Here is a 15,971-nt window from a genome sequence, read left to right as displayed (position 1 = left end):
GCTCTAAACCTAACAATTAAAAAAAAAAAAAAAAAAATTCTTTCATCAGTATTTTCTGGCTATTCATATGATGTAGCAGTGCAGATATTTACTATTTTCAGAGTTTGTGTTTGAACTAATACTGGCACTTAAAACCACTAATTTCTTCCTTTTTCCAACAAACATTTCAGTTTAGTTGTTAAAAATGTAAATAGACATGTCAGCAGTACCTGAATGTATCATTAAGTCTGGCAGGTTTTGATGTGCAAAGCAAAGAAGATTTTAGAATATAAAGTTAAAAATACACAATGAACATGTGTGTAAGCCTTCAATAATGTATTATTTACAATCACAATTTGTGCAGAGCCCCCCCCCCCCACCCCACCCCCCCCCCCCCCTCCCCTCCTTTTAACCCTTTTAAATGCAAAGTTTATTAGGATATAGAAGAGACACTCCCACTTCACCACACTTTAAAGGCCTGATAGAATTCTAGCTTAAAAGTGGGAACATACCAGCAGCCAGATAGCAGCAGAAACATCTGGAATCACTGGAAAGAAAAATCATCCCCAACAGGAAGCTTTAATGGACAATGACAGCAAACGCTGTACCAGTTTTGTTTCAACACACACACATTGGTGGTTGTTCTGTCATTACATAAACACCAGTCACGCTCTGACAGGCACGTTTCAAAAATATACACCATGGCCTCAAAAACACTTTTCACCCCTTCACAGCTCAAATAAATACTTGAGAATATCTGTGACTCTGCTGCATCGAGAAGCAGAAGTCCTCGCTGCAGCTAAGTGTTAGCAGCAGTTTTGTCTTCAGTAAATCTACTGAACTCTACAAGGAATCCTCCTCAGATTCACTGTCTGTGTTGGTCTTTGTCAGGAGCTCTACCTCCTCGCCATCCTATAACAGAAAACACAAAGAGGACGTCAGAGAGATGAAAATGAGGAACAATGCAGTACGAGTCGTGATAATGTTTACAGTTCAGACTTGCACATACCAGAGCAGAGATCACTGCTTATGTAAGTACAGCTGACTGCAGAAACATTGTCTTAAAGCATCCTGAATGCTGGTTTTGTCAAATGATGCAGAAGTTATAAAAACAATAAATAAAAACCTTTATTTTACTAGAGCAGAATGACAGTCAGGACATTATTTAATCAAGCCAGGACTGCTGCGCTTACGTTGCAGAACTGGGTGAATCATGAAAGCACCAATGCAGAATAGGCTCTTCAAAGTTAAGTCACCTGTGATGTGTCTCTGAGGCGGCATGACAGGTAGAAACCGAGGAAGAGCGGGCCTGCTTCAAGCCGGTGTCGCAGCATGACAACGTAATGTAAAGATGCTTGATGGATGTGACTAGCATGCCACATGATTTAAAAGCAGAAACAATCAGAGCTAAGTTATAAAGAATATAACATGACATCATGTGATCATGATGCATAGCATTATCGTGACACCTCATTAAAATTGGTGAATGAAATCAGGTTTATTGGAAATTTGGCTCTAATAATATACACTCACAAGACCACTTTATTAGGTCCACCTAGCTAGTACAAGGTTGGACCCCTTTTACTTTAGAACTGCCTAGATTCAACAAGGTGGCTTTACTCCATATTGACACGACAGCATCACACAGTTGCTGCAGGTTTGTCGGCTGCATCCATGATAAGAATCTCCCGTTCCACCACATCCCAAAGCTGCTCTACTGGACTGAGATCAGGTGGCTGTGGAGGCCGTTGGAGTCCAGTGAACTCAACGTCATGTTCTAGAAAGCAGGTGGAGATGATCTGAGCTTTGTGACATGGTGCATTATCCTGCTGGAAGTAGCATCAGAAGATGCTCCACTGTGGTCATAAAGGGATGGACATGATCAGCAGCAATACTCAGGAGGCTGTGGTGGTTAAACCAGGCCAACCAGACCAAAGTGTGCCTAAAGTGTTGATCCAAGGCAGGATGGATCCATGTTTTCACAATGTTTCCACCAAATGTGAGGTAATCTAAGCCTACCATCTGAATGTGGAGCTGAAATGGAGACTCATCAGACCAGCAACGTTTCTCCATCTTCTATTGTCCAGTGTTGGTGAGTGTGTGTGAATCGTAGCCTCAGTTTCCTGTTCTTAGCTGACAGGAGACACCCGGTGTGTCTTCTGCTGCTGTAGCCCATCTGCTTCAAGGTTGGACGTGTTGAGTGTTCAGAGATGCTATTCTGCAGACCTTGGTTGGAAGCAGTGTTGATTTGACTTCCTGTTGTCTTTCTATCGCCTCCAACCAGTCTGCCCATTCTCCTCTGACATCAACAAGACATTCTGGTCCAGACAACTGCTGCTCACTGGTTATTTTTTTTTTTTCAGACCATGCTCTGGAAACCCTGGAGATGGTTGTGTGTGAAAATCCCAGTAAATACTCAGACCAACAACCATGTCACGTTCAGAGTCACTTAAATCTCCTTTCTTCCTAATTGTGACGCTCAGTTTGAACTTCAACAAGTCGTCTTCACCATGTCTACATGACTAGATGCATTACGTTGCTGCCATGTGATTGGCTGATTAGATATGTGTATGTACTTAATAAAGTGGCCAGTGAGTGTAAACTGATGTTTCACTGTTTTTACAAAAGAGATGAAACATTGACAGCTGCACTGAGCATCAAGGCCCATTTGAGTCTAGCTGAGTGTGTACATGCAGGGATTGTAAACATTCTCACTGAGGTATTTCAAGGGCTGACATCTTAGTTTCACTGCCATGAGACCAGAAAGGGGAAATGCTTTGCATTTTAAAGCCAGCTGCTGACCTGCTGGTTGTTTTTGTTAGAGCTCTACCGAAGAAGAAAAAAAAGAAAAAGAATGCATCTGAAAGTGTGCATTTCACAAATAACAGAAAAACTAAAGCACAGTCCTGCCTCTCAAAGATCTGGAGAGTTAAACCACTTCAGTTTTCAAAATCTATGAAACTACAAACAGTTATGTCAGCTATGGCTCCAGCAGGAGTCTGGATGCTGTTTTCACTGCAGGGAATCAGGTTTCCTCCTGCACTGAAGAAATCACGTTATAAAGAAATAAGAGCCAGATTTCCTACAGAGGACTTGGTATGTGTGTGGGAGGAGAGGAAGTGGCTGCATGTTGGGGTTCACAGAGGAAAGAAGTGTGTGTCTAACTGTTGGAGATTTGTGATTTGGTTCTTACCCCTCTGGACCTCGCGAACACCTCTCCATTGATGACCCGCAGCTTCTCCTGCTGCAGGCTGTATTCCAGGTCCTTTGGCCTGCTGGCGTTGTAGATAAAGATAGCCAGGAGGACCATGGGGGCCTGCAGGAAGAAGTCCAGCGAAGGACGGAAGTCGAAGAGGAAGAGGGAGAGGCCGGTAACCAGGACAGTGGTGATCTGTCCGGTCAGCACGTGGAACATGTTGTCTCTGAACTTTAAGATGAAGGCCACAGATAAACCCAGAGCAGCTGGGGAGAGGACAGAGCGTAATGTGAGGTTCTCTTTACAAATCTCTCATCTCAGTCACTGACTTCAGTACAAACTCACTGATATCAAAGGGGAAATTACATTTATTTCAGAGTTACTACTACCAGTTAATATCTTGTGAAATAGTACTTTACCATTTAGACCACCAAACCGTCAGTATTATGAGCATAACTGATACAAGCATTACAAAGAAAACTATAATACTGTACAACATTAACATTTATCAAAAATTACATAACTATTCCGTTCATTAAATGTCTCTTTTTCTCATTTTCCACCTTTACTTACCAGTAACAAGCACCAGACCCAGGGAATAAATGTTGTGACCATGCAGGAGGCCACAGTGAACGGTGAGCCCTCGCGCCTCGCTGCCAAGCCCAAGCGTCAGACCATTAAACACCACACCAAAGGCGTATCTACAAAACCATAGAGCAAGGGTTTGATATTAAATCCAAAGTCGGCCATGTGACCTCAGCTTTAGTGTTTTTTGCTTCACAATCTGCTCCTCACAATTTACTGTTCTGAATAAAGATGCTCTCAGTAAGCTGGTCGCCATCTTTGAGGATCTTCTCGTTGTAGATGTTGGCCATGGCGGAGATGAAGCACTGGAGGAGAAGCAGGATGTGACCCACACCCAGAGATCGAAGCTTCTCCACAACCTTGTCTCTCCAGGCCTGACCGGGAAGCGATGACATCCATGTCTCAGAGGCACTGCAGAAAACCAATCAGATTCATGAACCTACAAGCCCATGTGAAGTGTGGTTCTTATTAGGGTATTATTATTATTTATCATTCGCTTGCTAAATTACACTGTGCTCCAACTGATTCTGCTTATAGGATATCAGTTAAACATTTGGGTTTTTAGTTTTTCTGTGGAAGATTTCGGCTGTGTCGTTTCTCCTGTTTAGATCACAGATAATCTCCGACAGGTTTGACAGTTCCCCAGGTGAGCTTAATTAACAGAAAACTAAGGGCGTTGTTCCACATTATTAAGCAAGTCCCAGTTTCCATTCAGTCTGGTGAAGAAGGATCTTTCTGCAAACTAAAAGCATGAAACAGCTTTGTGACAGGAAGGAAAACAAGGGACATTACAGAAAAACTAAAGCAAAATCATCATATTGTATACAAAATGTGTGTGTGTGTGAGATTCAGAGAGCAAACCGATTGGTTCACATAAAGGTAGATCAAGGAGAGTCTCAATCAGGAAAATGCATCGTATTAGGAGAGCAGCTGTTTAAAAGCCACTGATGAGCAGCAAGCTGGTATTTGAAGCTGCAGGTGAACTTCAGTGCAGGATCCTCTATGCAGCTGTGCATTAAGCTTTATTTAACCCTTAACCAAAGCTCAAAAAGAGTGAAGTGGCTCAGAAATACATGAAGACATGAAGGTTTATTCACTGATGAATGCTGTGCTACACTGGATCCTACAGATGGATGGGGTCTGGATGGCTGGTGGATGGCCTCCATGTCCCAACAAGGCTGCCACGTCACCAGCTGCAGAAGCCTCACAGACAAGCGCTGGTAGGAGGCTTGAGAGAGCTTCATCTGGAAGTTTCAAGAAACATTCAGTGCCCAGAAAATCTGCTTCTGCAGGTGGAGTTTTGTCGATTTGCTGATAAAATTTAGCATAATCTGGGATTTTATACAAAATTTATCCAAAATCCCTTTCTTGGTTACCAAAGTGATAATTACTGCCAGTTTTATTGACTTCCTAAAAGCAGCAACAGTTGCCCCCAGATGTGCAACTTCTGGAGACTTCAGTGGAGACTTCTCCAGACTGTCAGCAGAGAAATTCAGGTGCTGATTTCTGATGTTCAATCAGGGGGTTAAGTCATCTGATGACGATGCTGTTGGACTTTATTCCAACTTTTCCAACACTAACTCATTTGGGAGGTCTTACACATCCAATCCGGCCTGGCGACACCTTGGGACTGCTCGGTAGAAACTAGTCGCTGAAGAGAAGGGTGTTTGGATTACCACGCTCAGTCTGTTGCCATGAAAGCCAGACAACAGTTTCTCATAGAATATAAGTTTTTTTTTGCTCCAACATGGTTTGCAAATGTTCACCAGTTTCTCTTTTACCTGCTGTTTTTCATCTGCTCTAGGAGCTGTTTGTAGAGGAGGCAGGAGTTGGAGGGGGTGGAGAGGGGATTTGAGTGAAGGCTTGGCACCGCGATGGAGTTCTGGCTGCTTCCCGATCCTGTTGTCAACGAAACAATGGCCAGGAAGAGGATAAGCAACGCTGCCCACTGAACCCAAGACAGGCGTCTCCTGTAGGAAAACAACGAGAAATATAACTTTGACTTATGTTTAAAGGGGAAAGTCCGATTTGTTTTTGTTTTTTGTTTATTTGATTGGGACAGTGCAGGTTAATGAACATCAGTACAAAGAAAGCACAATGCAAACATGCCGGATACAAAAAAGAACGCTATACATACAGACATAACGTGCAAAGCAGTCATAGCAAATATTGTATGAAGTGAAAGAGTTAAAGTGCATATTTCAAGTACATGAGGTTGAAGTGTAGTTTTAAAGAATAGAAGATAAAACAACCATTTACCATCCAATCACACAAAGTATGCAGACAAGGAGAGTGTGGCGCATGTATACATACATATATGTAAACATGCCTCGCATATACATAACAGGAATAATTTATTTATGTACCAATAAAAGTGGAAAATTGAAGAATTTACTATACTGAGACAATTCCTAAGCATTTAGTCACTGTGAACTTTTACAGAGCTGAATAATTATGAAGAAGATGATTAAAAATGATCAAACATTCAGCATCTTCTCTCCACTGCAGTGTTGGGACATGGAGCACTTACTTCAGAACAATTCGAAAGAGTACTGCTGTGGTCAGGATGACAAAGTTGGAGAACAACACGGCCATGGCCTGGAAACAGGAGGAAAAAAACAGTATTAAAAGACTGCATCTAACTCCCTGCTTTAAGAGGAAGATAACAAGTTCACAGCGCATTGGATAACTGAAGCTAATGCACCAAAATTTAAGATTCACAACACAAAAAAAGTTCCCAGTCTTAACTTACAGGCTGCAGGTAGGTCATCACATAGAAGATGATGAGGTTGTCCAGAAAGTAGAGGAATGCAGGGACGGCCCACTTTAGGGACATGAGGAAGGAGGAGCTGGAGATGCATCCCAAATCTCTGCAGGATCGCCCCTCTGAGGACAAAAACACAGTCTGCTCTGGTTTGGATGTTTACTAAGGAACATTTCTGGTTTTGCATATCCCAAAACCACACACACACACACACACACACACACACACACACACCCACATACCACAGTCTTTGTTATAGACAACTGTATATTTATGCAGGGGCTTATGTTGTTTTACAAAGTCACTAGGATTTTCACACACAACCATCCCTAGAGTTTACAGAGAATGGTCTGAAGAAGAGAAAATATCCAGCGAGCAGCAGTTGTCTGGACCAGAATGTCGTGTTGATGTCAGGAGTCAGAGGAGAATGGGCAGACTGGTTGGAGATGATAGAAAGACAACAGGAAGTTCAATCAGCACTGGTTCCAGCCAAGGTCTGTAGAACAGCATCTCTGAACACACAACACGTCCAGCCTTGAAGCAGATGGGCTACAGCAGCAGAAGACACACCAGGTGCCTCCTGTCAGCTAAGAACAGGAAACTGAGGCAACAGTTCACCCAGACTCACCAACACTGGACAATAGCAGATGGAGAAACGTTGCTGGTCTGATGAGTCTCCATTTCAGCTCCACATTCAGATGCTTTGTGGAAACATCATGAAAACACAGATCCATCCAACACTTCAAACTGCTGGTGGTGGATTAGTATCATTTATTTGATCCACTTTGAGCTCCTTAGTACCAACGTGGCCTGGTTTAACCACGACAGCCTACTTGAGTATTGTTGCTTACCATGTTAATCCCTAGACGGTCTGTATCTATGGTTACCTGTACGTACTCGTGTTAATGTATCAATGTATTATATGTTTGTCTTCTCATAATTTCTCTTATTTGGAGTGCATACACGTATAAACAAAACAATGAAATGTAAAAATAAAATTGCCAATTTATGGAGTCAATGCTTCTGTTACTTTGATTATTCCCCCAGTCAGCAGTTGTTATTCGCTTAGTAAATAAATAAAAAAACTGATTTAATGTTCTCTTCATTGGCTACCATTAATTCAGCATTTAGTAAAACTGCTTTTTGCTCTCATTATTATGTCCATTTTGCTTTTGGTGCAAATGCTGATTTTACCTGCAAATGAATATTTAGGGGAGAAACATCATGCATGTGAAAAGATGGGAGTGAGAATCTGGTTTGTTTCATAAAGCCTGCAGACCACACATGAACACAGATTTATAGAGTTGGTACAAAAAAAGTTGCATAATTGCACAATTATTACAACATACACAGTTTTAGTCATGAAACAGTTGTTTGACTGCTGGTCCTAGAAGTACAACATTATACAAAAATCTGACAGGTGGCTCTGTTCAGGTGAAACTGTGGTCACTTGATTTAAACTGCAGTAAACACGCAGCAGGGGAACAATGAACAATCAGCATTAATATGGCCTCCATGCTAGGTTCAAGAGTGCACTCTACTGGAGACCTGTGGTTGTAAACGGGAGAAAACCAGCAGAAGTAGGTTTATCAGAAGCCTTAAATCATCACACAGCTGCCACGTTGGATGCTTTTCTTTTTTCTCCATTAGATTCAACTATTCTGGTTCAGCTTCTATCTTATCTGCAGATATTATTTTTAAAAAAATACTGGGACTTATGGTCTTTATTCCAAGGAACTACTCCTGTTATCCATCCATGATGACTGTACTGGACTGGGGCAAAAAAATAAATAAAAAAGACTTGTTTGGAATAAACTACCAAGTCGCAGATGGTGACACCTGCAGAACCAGCTGAGACTACCGGGACGAAGACAAGTGTGACGGCAAAATGGAGGTTGGAATGAAAAAAAAATAACTGGTTTAATTTGAAATAGATCAACACTCATGAGAGGACAAGTTCATTTTAAAACATTGACATTGTTATTATAAGGACATTCCTGAAACCTTCAACCTTAAACCAAAGCCAAAATACCTTTACAGGTAAGAATAATATCCACTTTTCATGTTGAGAAACCAGCGTCTTGTAACTCACTCGCCTACAGACTTTATTAGCTCCTCCAACTCAGTGCATTCAACCATTTCACTAAGTAAAGGCTTCATAAATTTTCCCTGCAGCCATTTTCTGTGTTATTGAACAGTGCAGGTAGTGTTCAGGATTAAGGGACCTTTCATCAGGTAAAGACACAAACTACTCAGGTTTCTGACTTTTGGAATTGTGAGAATCAGTTTCATCATAGGGTTTTACCACCAAAGCGGCGTTATTGCTGATCTCTTGCAGTTTAATTTTCAAATGCTAAAGATCTGATTTCAGACCTGAAAAGCTGCTTCTACACAAGCACTAACTCTTTGCTGGGCTAAGAGCTGCTTACGTTGGGGGCTGGATTAAAAATAAATAAATAAATAAATTAAAAAAACTAAAGAAAAAACATATTTACCAAAATACTTTAATCTCCATGCTTAAAACCTAGAGCCTGTGTAGTGTTTGGTCTGTTGACATCAAGAGAGAACAATAGAAAATGTGGAGTCAGAGCAGCAGTGGAAGAACATGAGGTCAGTCTTCCTCCAATTCTCCAGCTGTTTACATTTTATATGACCAGTCATGCCTGAAAGCTGCCCTGTGTGTATTCGTAATCACCACATCCAGCTGAATTTTTAAATACTGGCAGTCATCACCAGAAACTCAGAATACATTAGTGAAATGATCAAACCTGAACCTGAAGACAGTTTTAAAATGATAATTGTGGCTCTCTGGGAGCAGAAAACCAAGCCAACTCTTAGCATGAACCAACTTTGATGTGGCTCTAGAACCAGCTGTAAACCACTACCAAAACTGCTTTGGTTGAAAAGAGGGAATATAATCCCAATCCATGTAAATTGTTCATTTCAAGACATTTTACATTTACATTAGAATTTACATAGAGAGAAACCCAAAAAATTAGTTAACATATTTATATGAACAGACAAAAACAGAACCTTGATACTCAAATCCAACCAAAGACACTGACAGAGCTGTGACTTACCTCTGACTATGACCCTGACTGACATAACCAGACAGAAGAGCAGTTTGAGCGCCTCAGCAAGCAGATTGACGGATGCAGGGAGGAAGTCATACTTGTTTTCTGAAAATTAAAAAAACAGTGAACAACCTGAATTTTTTCATATTAGTTCTACTGCAGAAAACAATACATAAATGAAATTGTTCCACCTGATTTTTCACTGAAGGTTTTCTATAGCTCAGTGTAAATTATCCCACCATACATGTTGTCACTCACCGGCATTGACGGAGAATTTGAGCAGCAGAATGCGACTGGTCCCTAATGTGATAAAGCCCAGGCCAAGCACCAAAGTGTAGGCTGAAGAGCGGGAGCAGAGCCTGGGACAGGACTGGCAGCACACCATGGCTGGAGCTGGAACTGGATGCAGTTTAACCTGCTGAATCACATTAAACATGCAGACAAAAATCAGTGGTGTCAGTTTGTTTTTTTAGGTTTCTGATGCATTTCTGGCATGGACTAATGTTTCAGAAGGTCTTTTTTATTGAGATATGCCAAATTTTCAGCAAATGGCTCTATGGAAATCATCATGTTACTGCAAAAAATATATTTTTATATATCAAACTGTTGTTATCTTTGGTATTGTTCATATATGCAACTAAAGACAGGGGAACATTTTGTGTGTTTGTGACAGGCTGCTAGTGACAAGAGATTCCATTTAAAATTGCTTGTCTATGTCAACACAACACTAATGCATTCCTCAAGTTGGGAGCCTGTTAATGTTCGTATGATTCATAGGTTAGAGCTAAGTGTCTGAAAAATGTCAGGTACAAGGACTGGATGGATAATAAATTAGAAAGCAGTTCAAAGAAAAATTCTTAAAGACCTCCAGACAGCTGAAGAACTACGGTTCAAGACCTGGTAACATAATATAAAGAAATGAGGACTTGATCATGACTTGTCATTTAGACAAGCAACATTGTCACTGGACAATGATCCTTTTCTCGTGATAGTATATTTAGCTTACTGGTATTAATACTTTTACATACCGTTTGAATCGCTACATCACTTCGAGTACTACGTTTGGCTCGGTGTCTTATGCCCGTAGCTACTTACAGTCTCCCAAATCATTCAGCCATCACATTCTGACACAAGATTATTTGTGAACGTGTATATTTTCCTTTTTGTCACAGACCTAAACTGGCGTGCAGGCACAAAATATGGGAAGTAATCCCACAGGTCTGTAAACTCAGAGCTAAATTAGCATTTTAAGCGTCGCAACCGCTGTGCTGACAAGCAAAAAGCAGTTCGTATTAAATTATTTAAATACTCTTTCATTTATTTATTTATTTATTTATTGCCTATGCTAGCAAATGCGAAAATGACTCAATTTTAAAACAGCTTACCAGTTATCTTCCCTTTTTCTGAGACATTCTACCCAAACACTACAGAACACTTCCTATTTAAATACGCGCATGCGCTCTGTCTCAGGTGACGTCTTGACGTAATCTTACTCGCACTGCATAATACGCTAATTCAATTACATTTTATATGGAAATTCGAATAAACTCAGAGCAGTAGGACAGTTTTAAGACAATGATCTGATTTCGGAGTATCAAAGAAAGACATTAATTCTCTTTAAACAGAAGTTCAGATGGTTCAGAGTCCCATGTGTCAGTGGTGAGTATAAAAATTAATTTAAGAGTAAAGTTCGAAGTCTAATCGTAAAATTAGATGGGACTTTTTTTCCCCGACCAAACCCAAGCTGAAAACCTCATAGAGACTCGTTATGGTACAGATACAACAGTTGAAAAAGAGTCACTGTTCAAAAGCGGGTAGCTTTGGTGACAGTAACAGCCATTTTTACTAGGAATTTATTTGTTGCTGTCTTTTGATGGGACACGCTGTGATGGTAACAATGAACACAAACAAACGGAATAAATGATCACTTCACCAGTTTTAATCCATCTTCCATTTAGGGAATCTTAAATATGCAAAGTGGATTGTGGGCGCTTTGAGAAAGCCATGGACACACAGAAGTATTGAAATTTCACCAAAGAATGAAATTAGTTATTTAAAGTATCCCTGACATAAAAACAACGTTTCAGATTTAAAACCAAGAAATGTTTCATGAATAACAAACCTCTTATTTCACAGGGAGCCAATGAAGAGAAGCAGGTGTCGTGCCAAGGCAGTTATCCCCGACAGAAATTGTATCCCCTGACGCGGGAGCGCGCAGTCGTAGCATCTAGCGTTAGCGTCTCCGTTGTGCTGGATTTCACCATGTAAACTTAACTTAAAATGAGCAGCGTGTTTGTTGCTCAAGTTATTGTTTGAGGATTGTTGTTCTGCCAGCGAGGTTCTGCTAAGTTTGACTTAGCTTTTAGCGCGATATATATATATATATATATATATATATATATATATATATATATATATATATATATATATATATATATAAGTTTCGCGAGGAAATATTAATTTTAAAGACTTGACTATTAATTTTAAAGACTTGACTACACCCACTCACAATAATCATGTAACCTAAAGCCTTCCCAACACCACTTTGTACAATGTTTGGCTAGATTTAAAAGCCCTTCTAATAATTGTATGTATATAGTACCTGGAAGTGGCCTGCATCTTAATTTACGGACAGTCTGCCATTTGCTATCTCTTTAAAGCACAAACATTGGGTTTATTTATTTAGCATGCAGGGGTGATAATTAAATCAGTGCTTTTTTCCCAATCCCTTAATCTTGAAAAATAATGTGTAGTTTCACATTTTTATTTAGCATATATTAAGATAGGCTCCTCATCTTTTGTTATTAAGTAACTTGTAAAACGTGGTTCCTTTTTTTCTCATTTCTGCAGCATACATGAGGAATTTATGTTTTCAATTACAAAAGTTAGACGGGGGATACAAATTCTGGCAGGCACCACCACTCAGCCTGCCAGAATCTGTATCTCCTACCTTTATAGCATATAGTATATTTATTCTTTAGATGATTTTAACTATTGACACCTTAGATCATACCTAATCTGTGGTAAACATGGGACATTTATGTCTTCAGTTACAAAAGTTAGTGAGGGAATACATATTCTGGCAGTCACCGTTTCTCAGCCTGCCAGAATCTGTATCCCCCACCTTTATAGTTAATTGTACATTTATTCACCAGATTATTTAAACTATTGACACCTTAGATCATACCTAATATCTGCAGGAAACATAAGACATTTATGTCTTCAGTTACAAAAGTTAGATAGGGGATAAACTTTCCAGCACGCTGAGAAATGGTGCCTGCCAGAATGTGTGCCCCCAGTCTAACTTTTGTAATTGAAAACATAAACTCCTCATGGATGCTGCAGTAATTATATATGCAGGCATTATCTATTGTATCCTACCAACTTGTGTTTTAAACTATAGATGCCTTAAATCAAACATAATTACTGCAGTTAATATGAGGAAGGTTGGTCTTCATTTACAAAAGTTATGCAGGGGGCTCAGATTCTGGCAGCCGCTGCTCCTCAGTCTGCCAGAATCTGTGTCCCCTCCCAGTATAGCTTATATTGTATCCTACCGTCACATAAGTTGTTCTATAGATACTTTATATCAAACATAATTACTGCAGTTAATATGAGGAAGTTTGGTCTTCATTTACAAAAGTTATCCAGTGGACACAGATTCTGGTAGACTGAGGAGCACTGGCTGCCAGAATCTGTGCCCCCTGTATAACTTTTGTAAATAAAGACCAAACTTCCTCATATTTATTGTGATAAATATAAATTATCTGATCAATCTACACATTAAAAACAACTAATGTTAGGGTATCATATAAGCTATAGGGGACACAGATTCTGGCAGACTGAAAAGGCTGCCTCCAACTTTAGTGAAGAAAGTCTCAATTTCTTCCTATTTTCTAAAGTACTAAAATATGATCAGGTGTGCAAAACACCTTGTATTGCAACACAGACTGAACTTGAAAGAGAGAGGACATAGACTGTATGCACAGAATGATGGTGGAACTTCTACTACTAGCTAGCTACTGGTACCTTAAAAAATACTAAAATTGCTGGTACTATGTATTATTTTCTCTAAAGGAAGTTGTGTATTGTGAAAGATGTATCATCCAAAAATAGGCTATTTGCTATGGAAATGCCATTTTTTAATTTGCTATATAAATACTGCAAAGTTCTGAATGCCTGTATGTTTCATATTAGTCACTGAGCCCACTGATTGCAGGTTTTCTGAATAGTGTCCTATCTTGTTAATTAACTTCTTAACTTCTTCTGAATTTCTTTACAGCATATAATCGACTCATAACAGACATAGAGACATAATGACAATTTAAGTGATTATGGAAACTGTGATTGTGGAGCAAAATACTTCAGGCTACAGTGTGATTGTTTTACTGTTTAGTGGGTGATCTGAATTACCCTACAGTAATATCGACCCACCCGCAACCCAATCTCGGATACAATAGATGGATGGACAGAAAGATAGCCTGCCTATGAAAAAATCGAAGCAAGTATTGGGCTAAACGCTACGAGAAACTTGGTAAAAACCTTGCTGACACAACAACAACGATCAAATAATGATTTAAGGAACCTGAACGCTGTTTTTTTCTTTTTTACGTGCTGAAATCCATAATAGCAAAGACGTTTAAACGCTACTGAAGGGGTGCGCGCTCCTGCGTCAGGGGATACAATTTCTGTCGGGGATAACTGCCCTGGCATGACACCTGTCAGGATGGAATATGATTTAATTAGCTAGTTGGCATAGCAGGGGTTCATTTACAATAACAGTTACAAGCGTATGAATTGTTTTTGTTAATGTTCCAATATTACAGAAAGAAGATAATACAAGGTGAAAAATAATGGGTCAAGCACTGAACCTTGGGCAACTCCACAGTTAACTTATTTTACTGTATGGAAGACTTTTAGTTTACATTTACCAATTCATTTAACAACAAAATTATATGATTAGATCTCGGAAAATGATGTTGTTATCAATAGTATTAAATGAAGCACTGATATCTAAAAGAAAATAAGTACAGACACAAGGTCATCATTTTAGTCATTGAGCCCACTCAGTTTATTATTTAAATACATTAAAGGACTTGTTGGTTTATTTCTAATTCATTCAAACTTGAAATTTGTAAAAAAAAAATAAATAAATAACAATAATAATAATAAAAAATTTTGTGGCAGCATGAAGGTAAAATGTATGGAGGATCGAAACTACCAAAATTTAAAATAAATACATGCGTGTCAATAAATTATACAAAAACAAAATAGGCTTTTACATTAAGAAATTTATAACACATGACACAAACTTATGCTTCTTTTGACATTTTCAACTGTTTTAATTTAACTTTGTGTTAATAGTCCTATATCCCTGACCACTGGTACTTGACGATGAGAGCTATATTGATTAATCAAAAAAATACCCACCAAGTAGTTGAATTTATTTATTTTTCCTGTATATTTGTTCTTACAAGTGAGGGAAACCTGTATGATGACAGAATTTAATTAAGACTCGGATATTTCAATCCGAGAGATGCGTATTTTTCTGCAGGCGTAGTGGCTGTAGTGGACTGGAAAAAAGGAAGGGAAACAATTGTTTGGGAAGGTTCTTCAAATTTTAGTTGCAGCCTTCAGCAGACATTCACGGAACATTTAGACAAGTTTTCATCTCAGTAATCCAGGCAATGTTCTCTAAGCATCACAGCCAACTTTACAGAGCCTTCAACCTGTTAGTTGTGCAGGTCTGCAGCTGGATCAGCCTCTCAGTTACTGCATCCACACCAAACAATAAACAGTCATCAGGGATTGTGTGATATTTCAGCTAAAACGTGCCAAAGGTCCTGTACAGTTTCCTGTTGAAAGTCAGGCATTTCTGCCAAAGTTGTACCATCTTAAAACCTTTATTTTCATCCCAAAGCCACACTCGGTAGACCCAGACAGACAGGATCGGTTGTACAGCTCTCCCTGCACTAACAACCTGTGACCTGATCAGTGTTGATTGACCAATAGGTGAGGATCTGCCCCAAGGACACACCCCCATCATTTACATAATGGAGCAGAAGTGCATACAGAAATATAAAAAGGAGACTGAGACACAGAAGTAAATATGCTTGGAAAGATAAATAAATGAATAAACTGAACTGAAAATGACAGGAAAATGTAAATAAATAGGAATATTAACTCAAATTTAAATTAAACTGTTGAAAATGACTAAAGACATATAAAATTGTGTCATGTTTCATAGGTTTCTTAATGGAAAAACTTTTTTTTTTGTACAATGTGTTGGCACGTCAATTTGTTTATTGAGCCATTTTTTTTATATTTCTGTATTTATTTTTATTTGGTTATGTTCTAATGTATTTCCAGCTCC

At 39.2% G+C, this 15,971-nt stretch overlaps 1 protein-coding gene across 5 annotated transcripts; it reads right to left on the bottom strand.

Annotated features, from left to right (window-relative positions):
- Positions 1–396: 396 nt before the first annotated feature.
- slc35a5 (solute carrier family 35 member A5) lies at positions 397–11,068 on the bottom strand. 5 transcript variants are annotated; one of them, XM_042001502.1, is made up of 10 exons: positions 10,984–11,068; positions 9,857–10,016; positions 9,605–9,703; positions 6,513–6,646; positions 6,291–6,358; positions 5,542–5,730; positions 3,971–4,171; positions 3,749–3,876; positions 3,173–3,441; positions 397–891 (listed from the first exon to the last, which is right to left on the bottom strand). In XM_042001502.1, the coding sequence occupies exons 2-10, from the start codon at positions 9,981–9,983 to the stop codon at positions 823–825; spliced, it is 1,284 nt and encodes a 427-aa protein (XP_041857436.1). In that variant the 5' UTR covers positions 9,984–10,016; positions 10,984–11,068; the 3' UTR covers positions 397–822. The 5 variants fall into 5 exon arrangements, 4 of the variants coding, with proteins under 4 accessions (XP_041857436.1, XP_041857438.1, XP_041857437.1 ...); XM_042001504.1 differs by having other exon boundaries at positions 3,173–3,406; XM_042001503.1 differs by having other exon boundaries at positions 9,857–10,013; positions 10,984–11,021.
- Positions 11,069–15,971: the final 4,903 nt, after the last annotated feature.

The sequence above is a fragment of the Melanotaenia boesemani genome, chromosome 12 (assembly GCF_017639745.1).
Source record: "Melanotaenia boesemani isolate fMelBoe1 chromosome 12, fMelBoe1.pri, whole genome shotgun sequence".
In the NCBI taxonomy this organism is placed as follows: domain Eukaryota; kingdom Metazoa; phylum Chordata; class Actinopteri; order Atheriniformes; family Melanotaeniidae; genus Melanotaenia; species Melanotaenia boesemani.
Note: the sequence above shows the minus strand (reverse complement) of the source record. Positions and strands in the feature narration are given on the sequence as shown.

Excerpts from the sequence above, each read along its gene's own strand:
- slc35a5 (XM_042001502.1), bottom strand. The coding sequence starts at position 9,983 with ATGGTGTGCTGCCAGTCCTGTCCCAGGCTCTGCTCCCGCTCTTCAGCC. Across the intron at positions 6,647-9,604 it reads AGTCAGGGTCATAGTCAGAG|AGGGGCGATCCTGCAGAGAT; the intron begins GTAAGTCACAGC and ends TTTTGTCCTCAG. Across the intron at positions 6,359-6,512 it reads TGATGACCTACCTGCAGCCT|GCCATGGCCGTGTTGTTCTC; the intron begins GTAAGTTAAGAC and ends TCCTGTTTCCAG.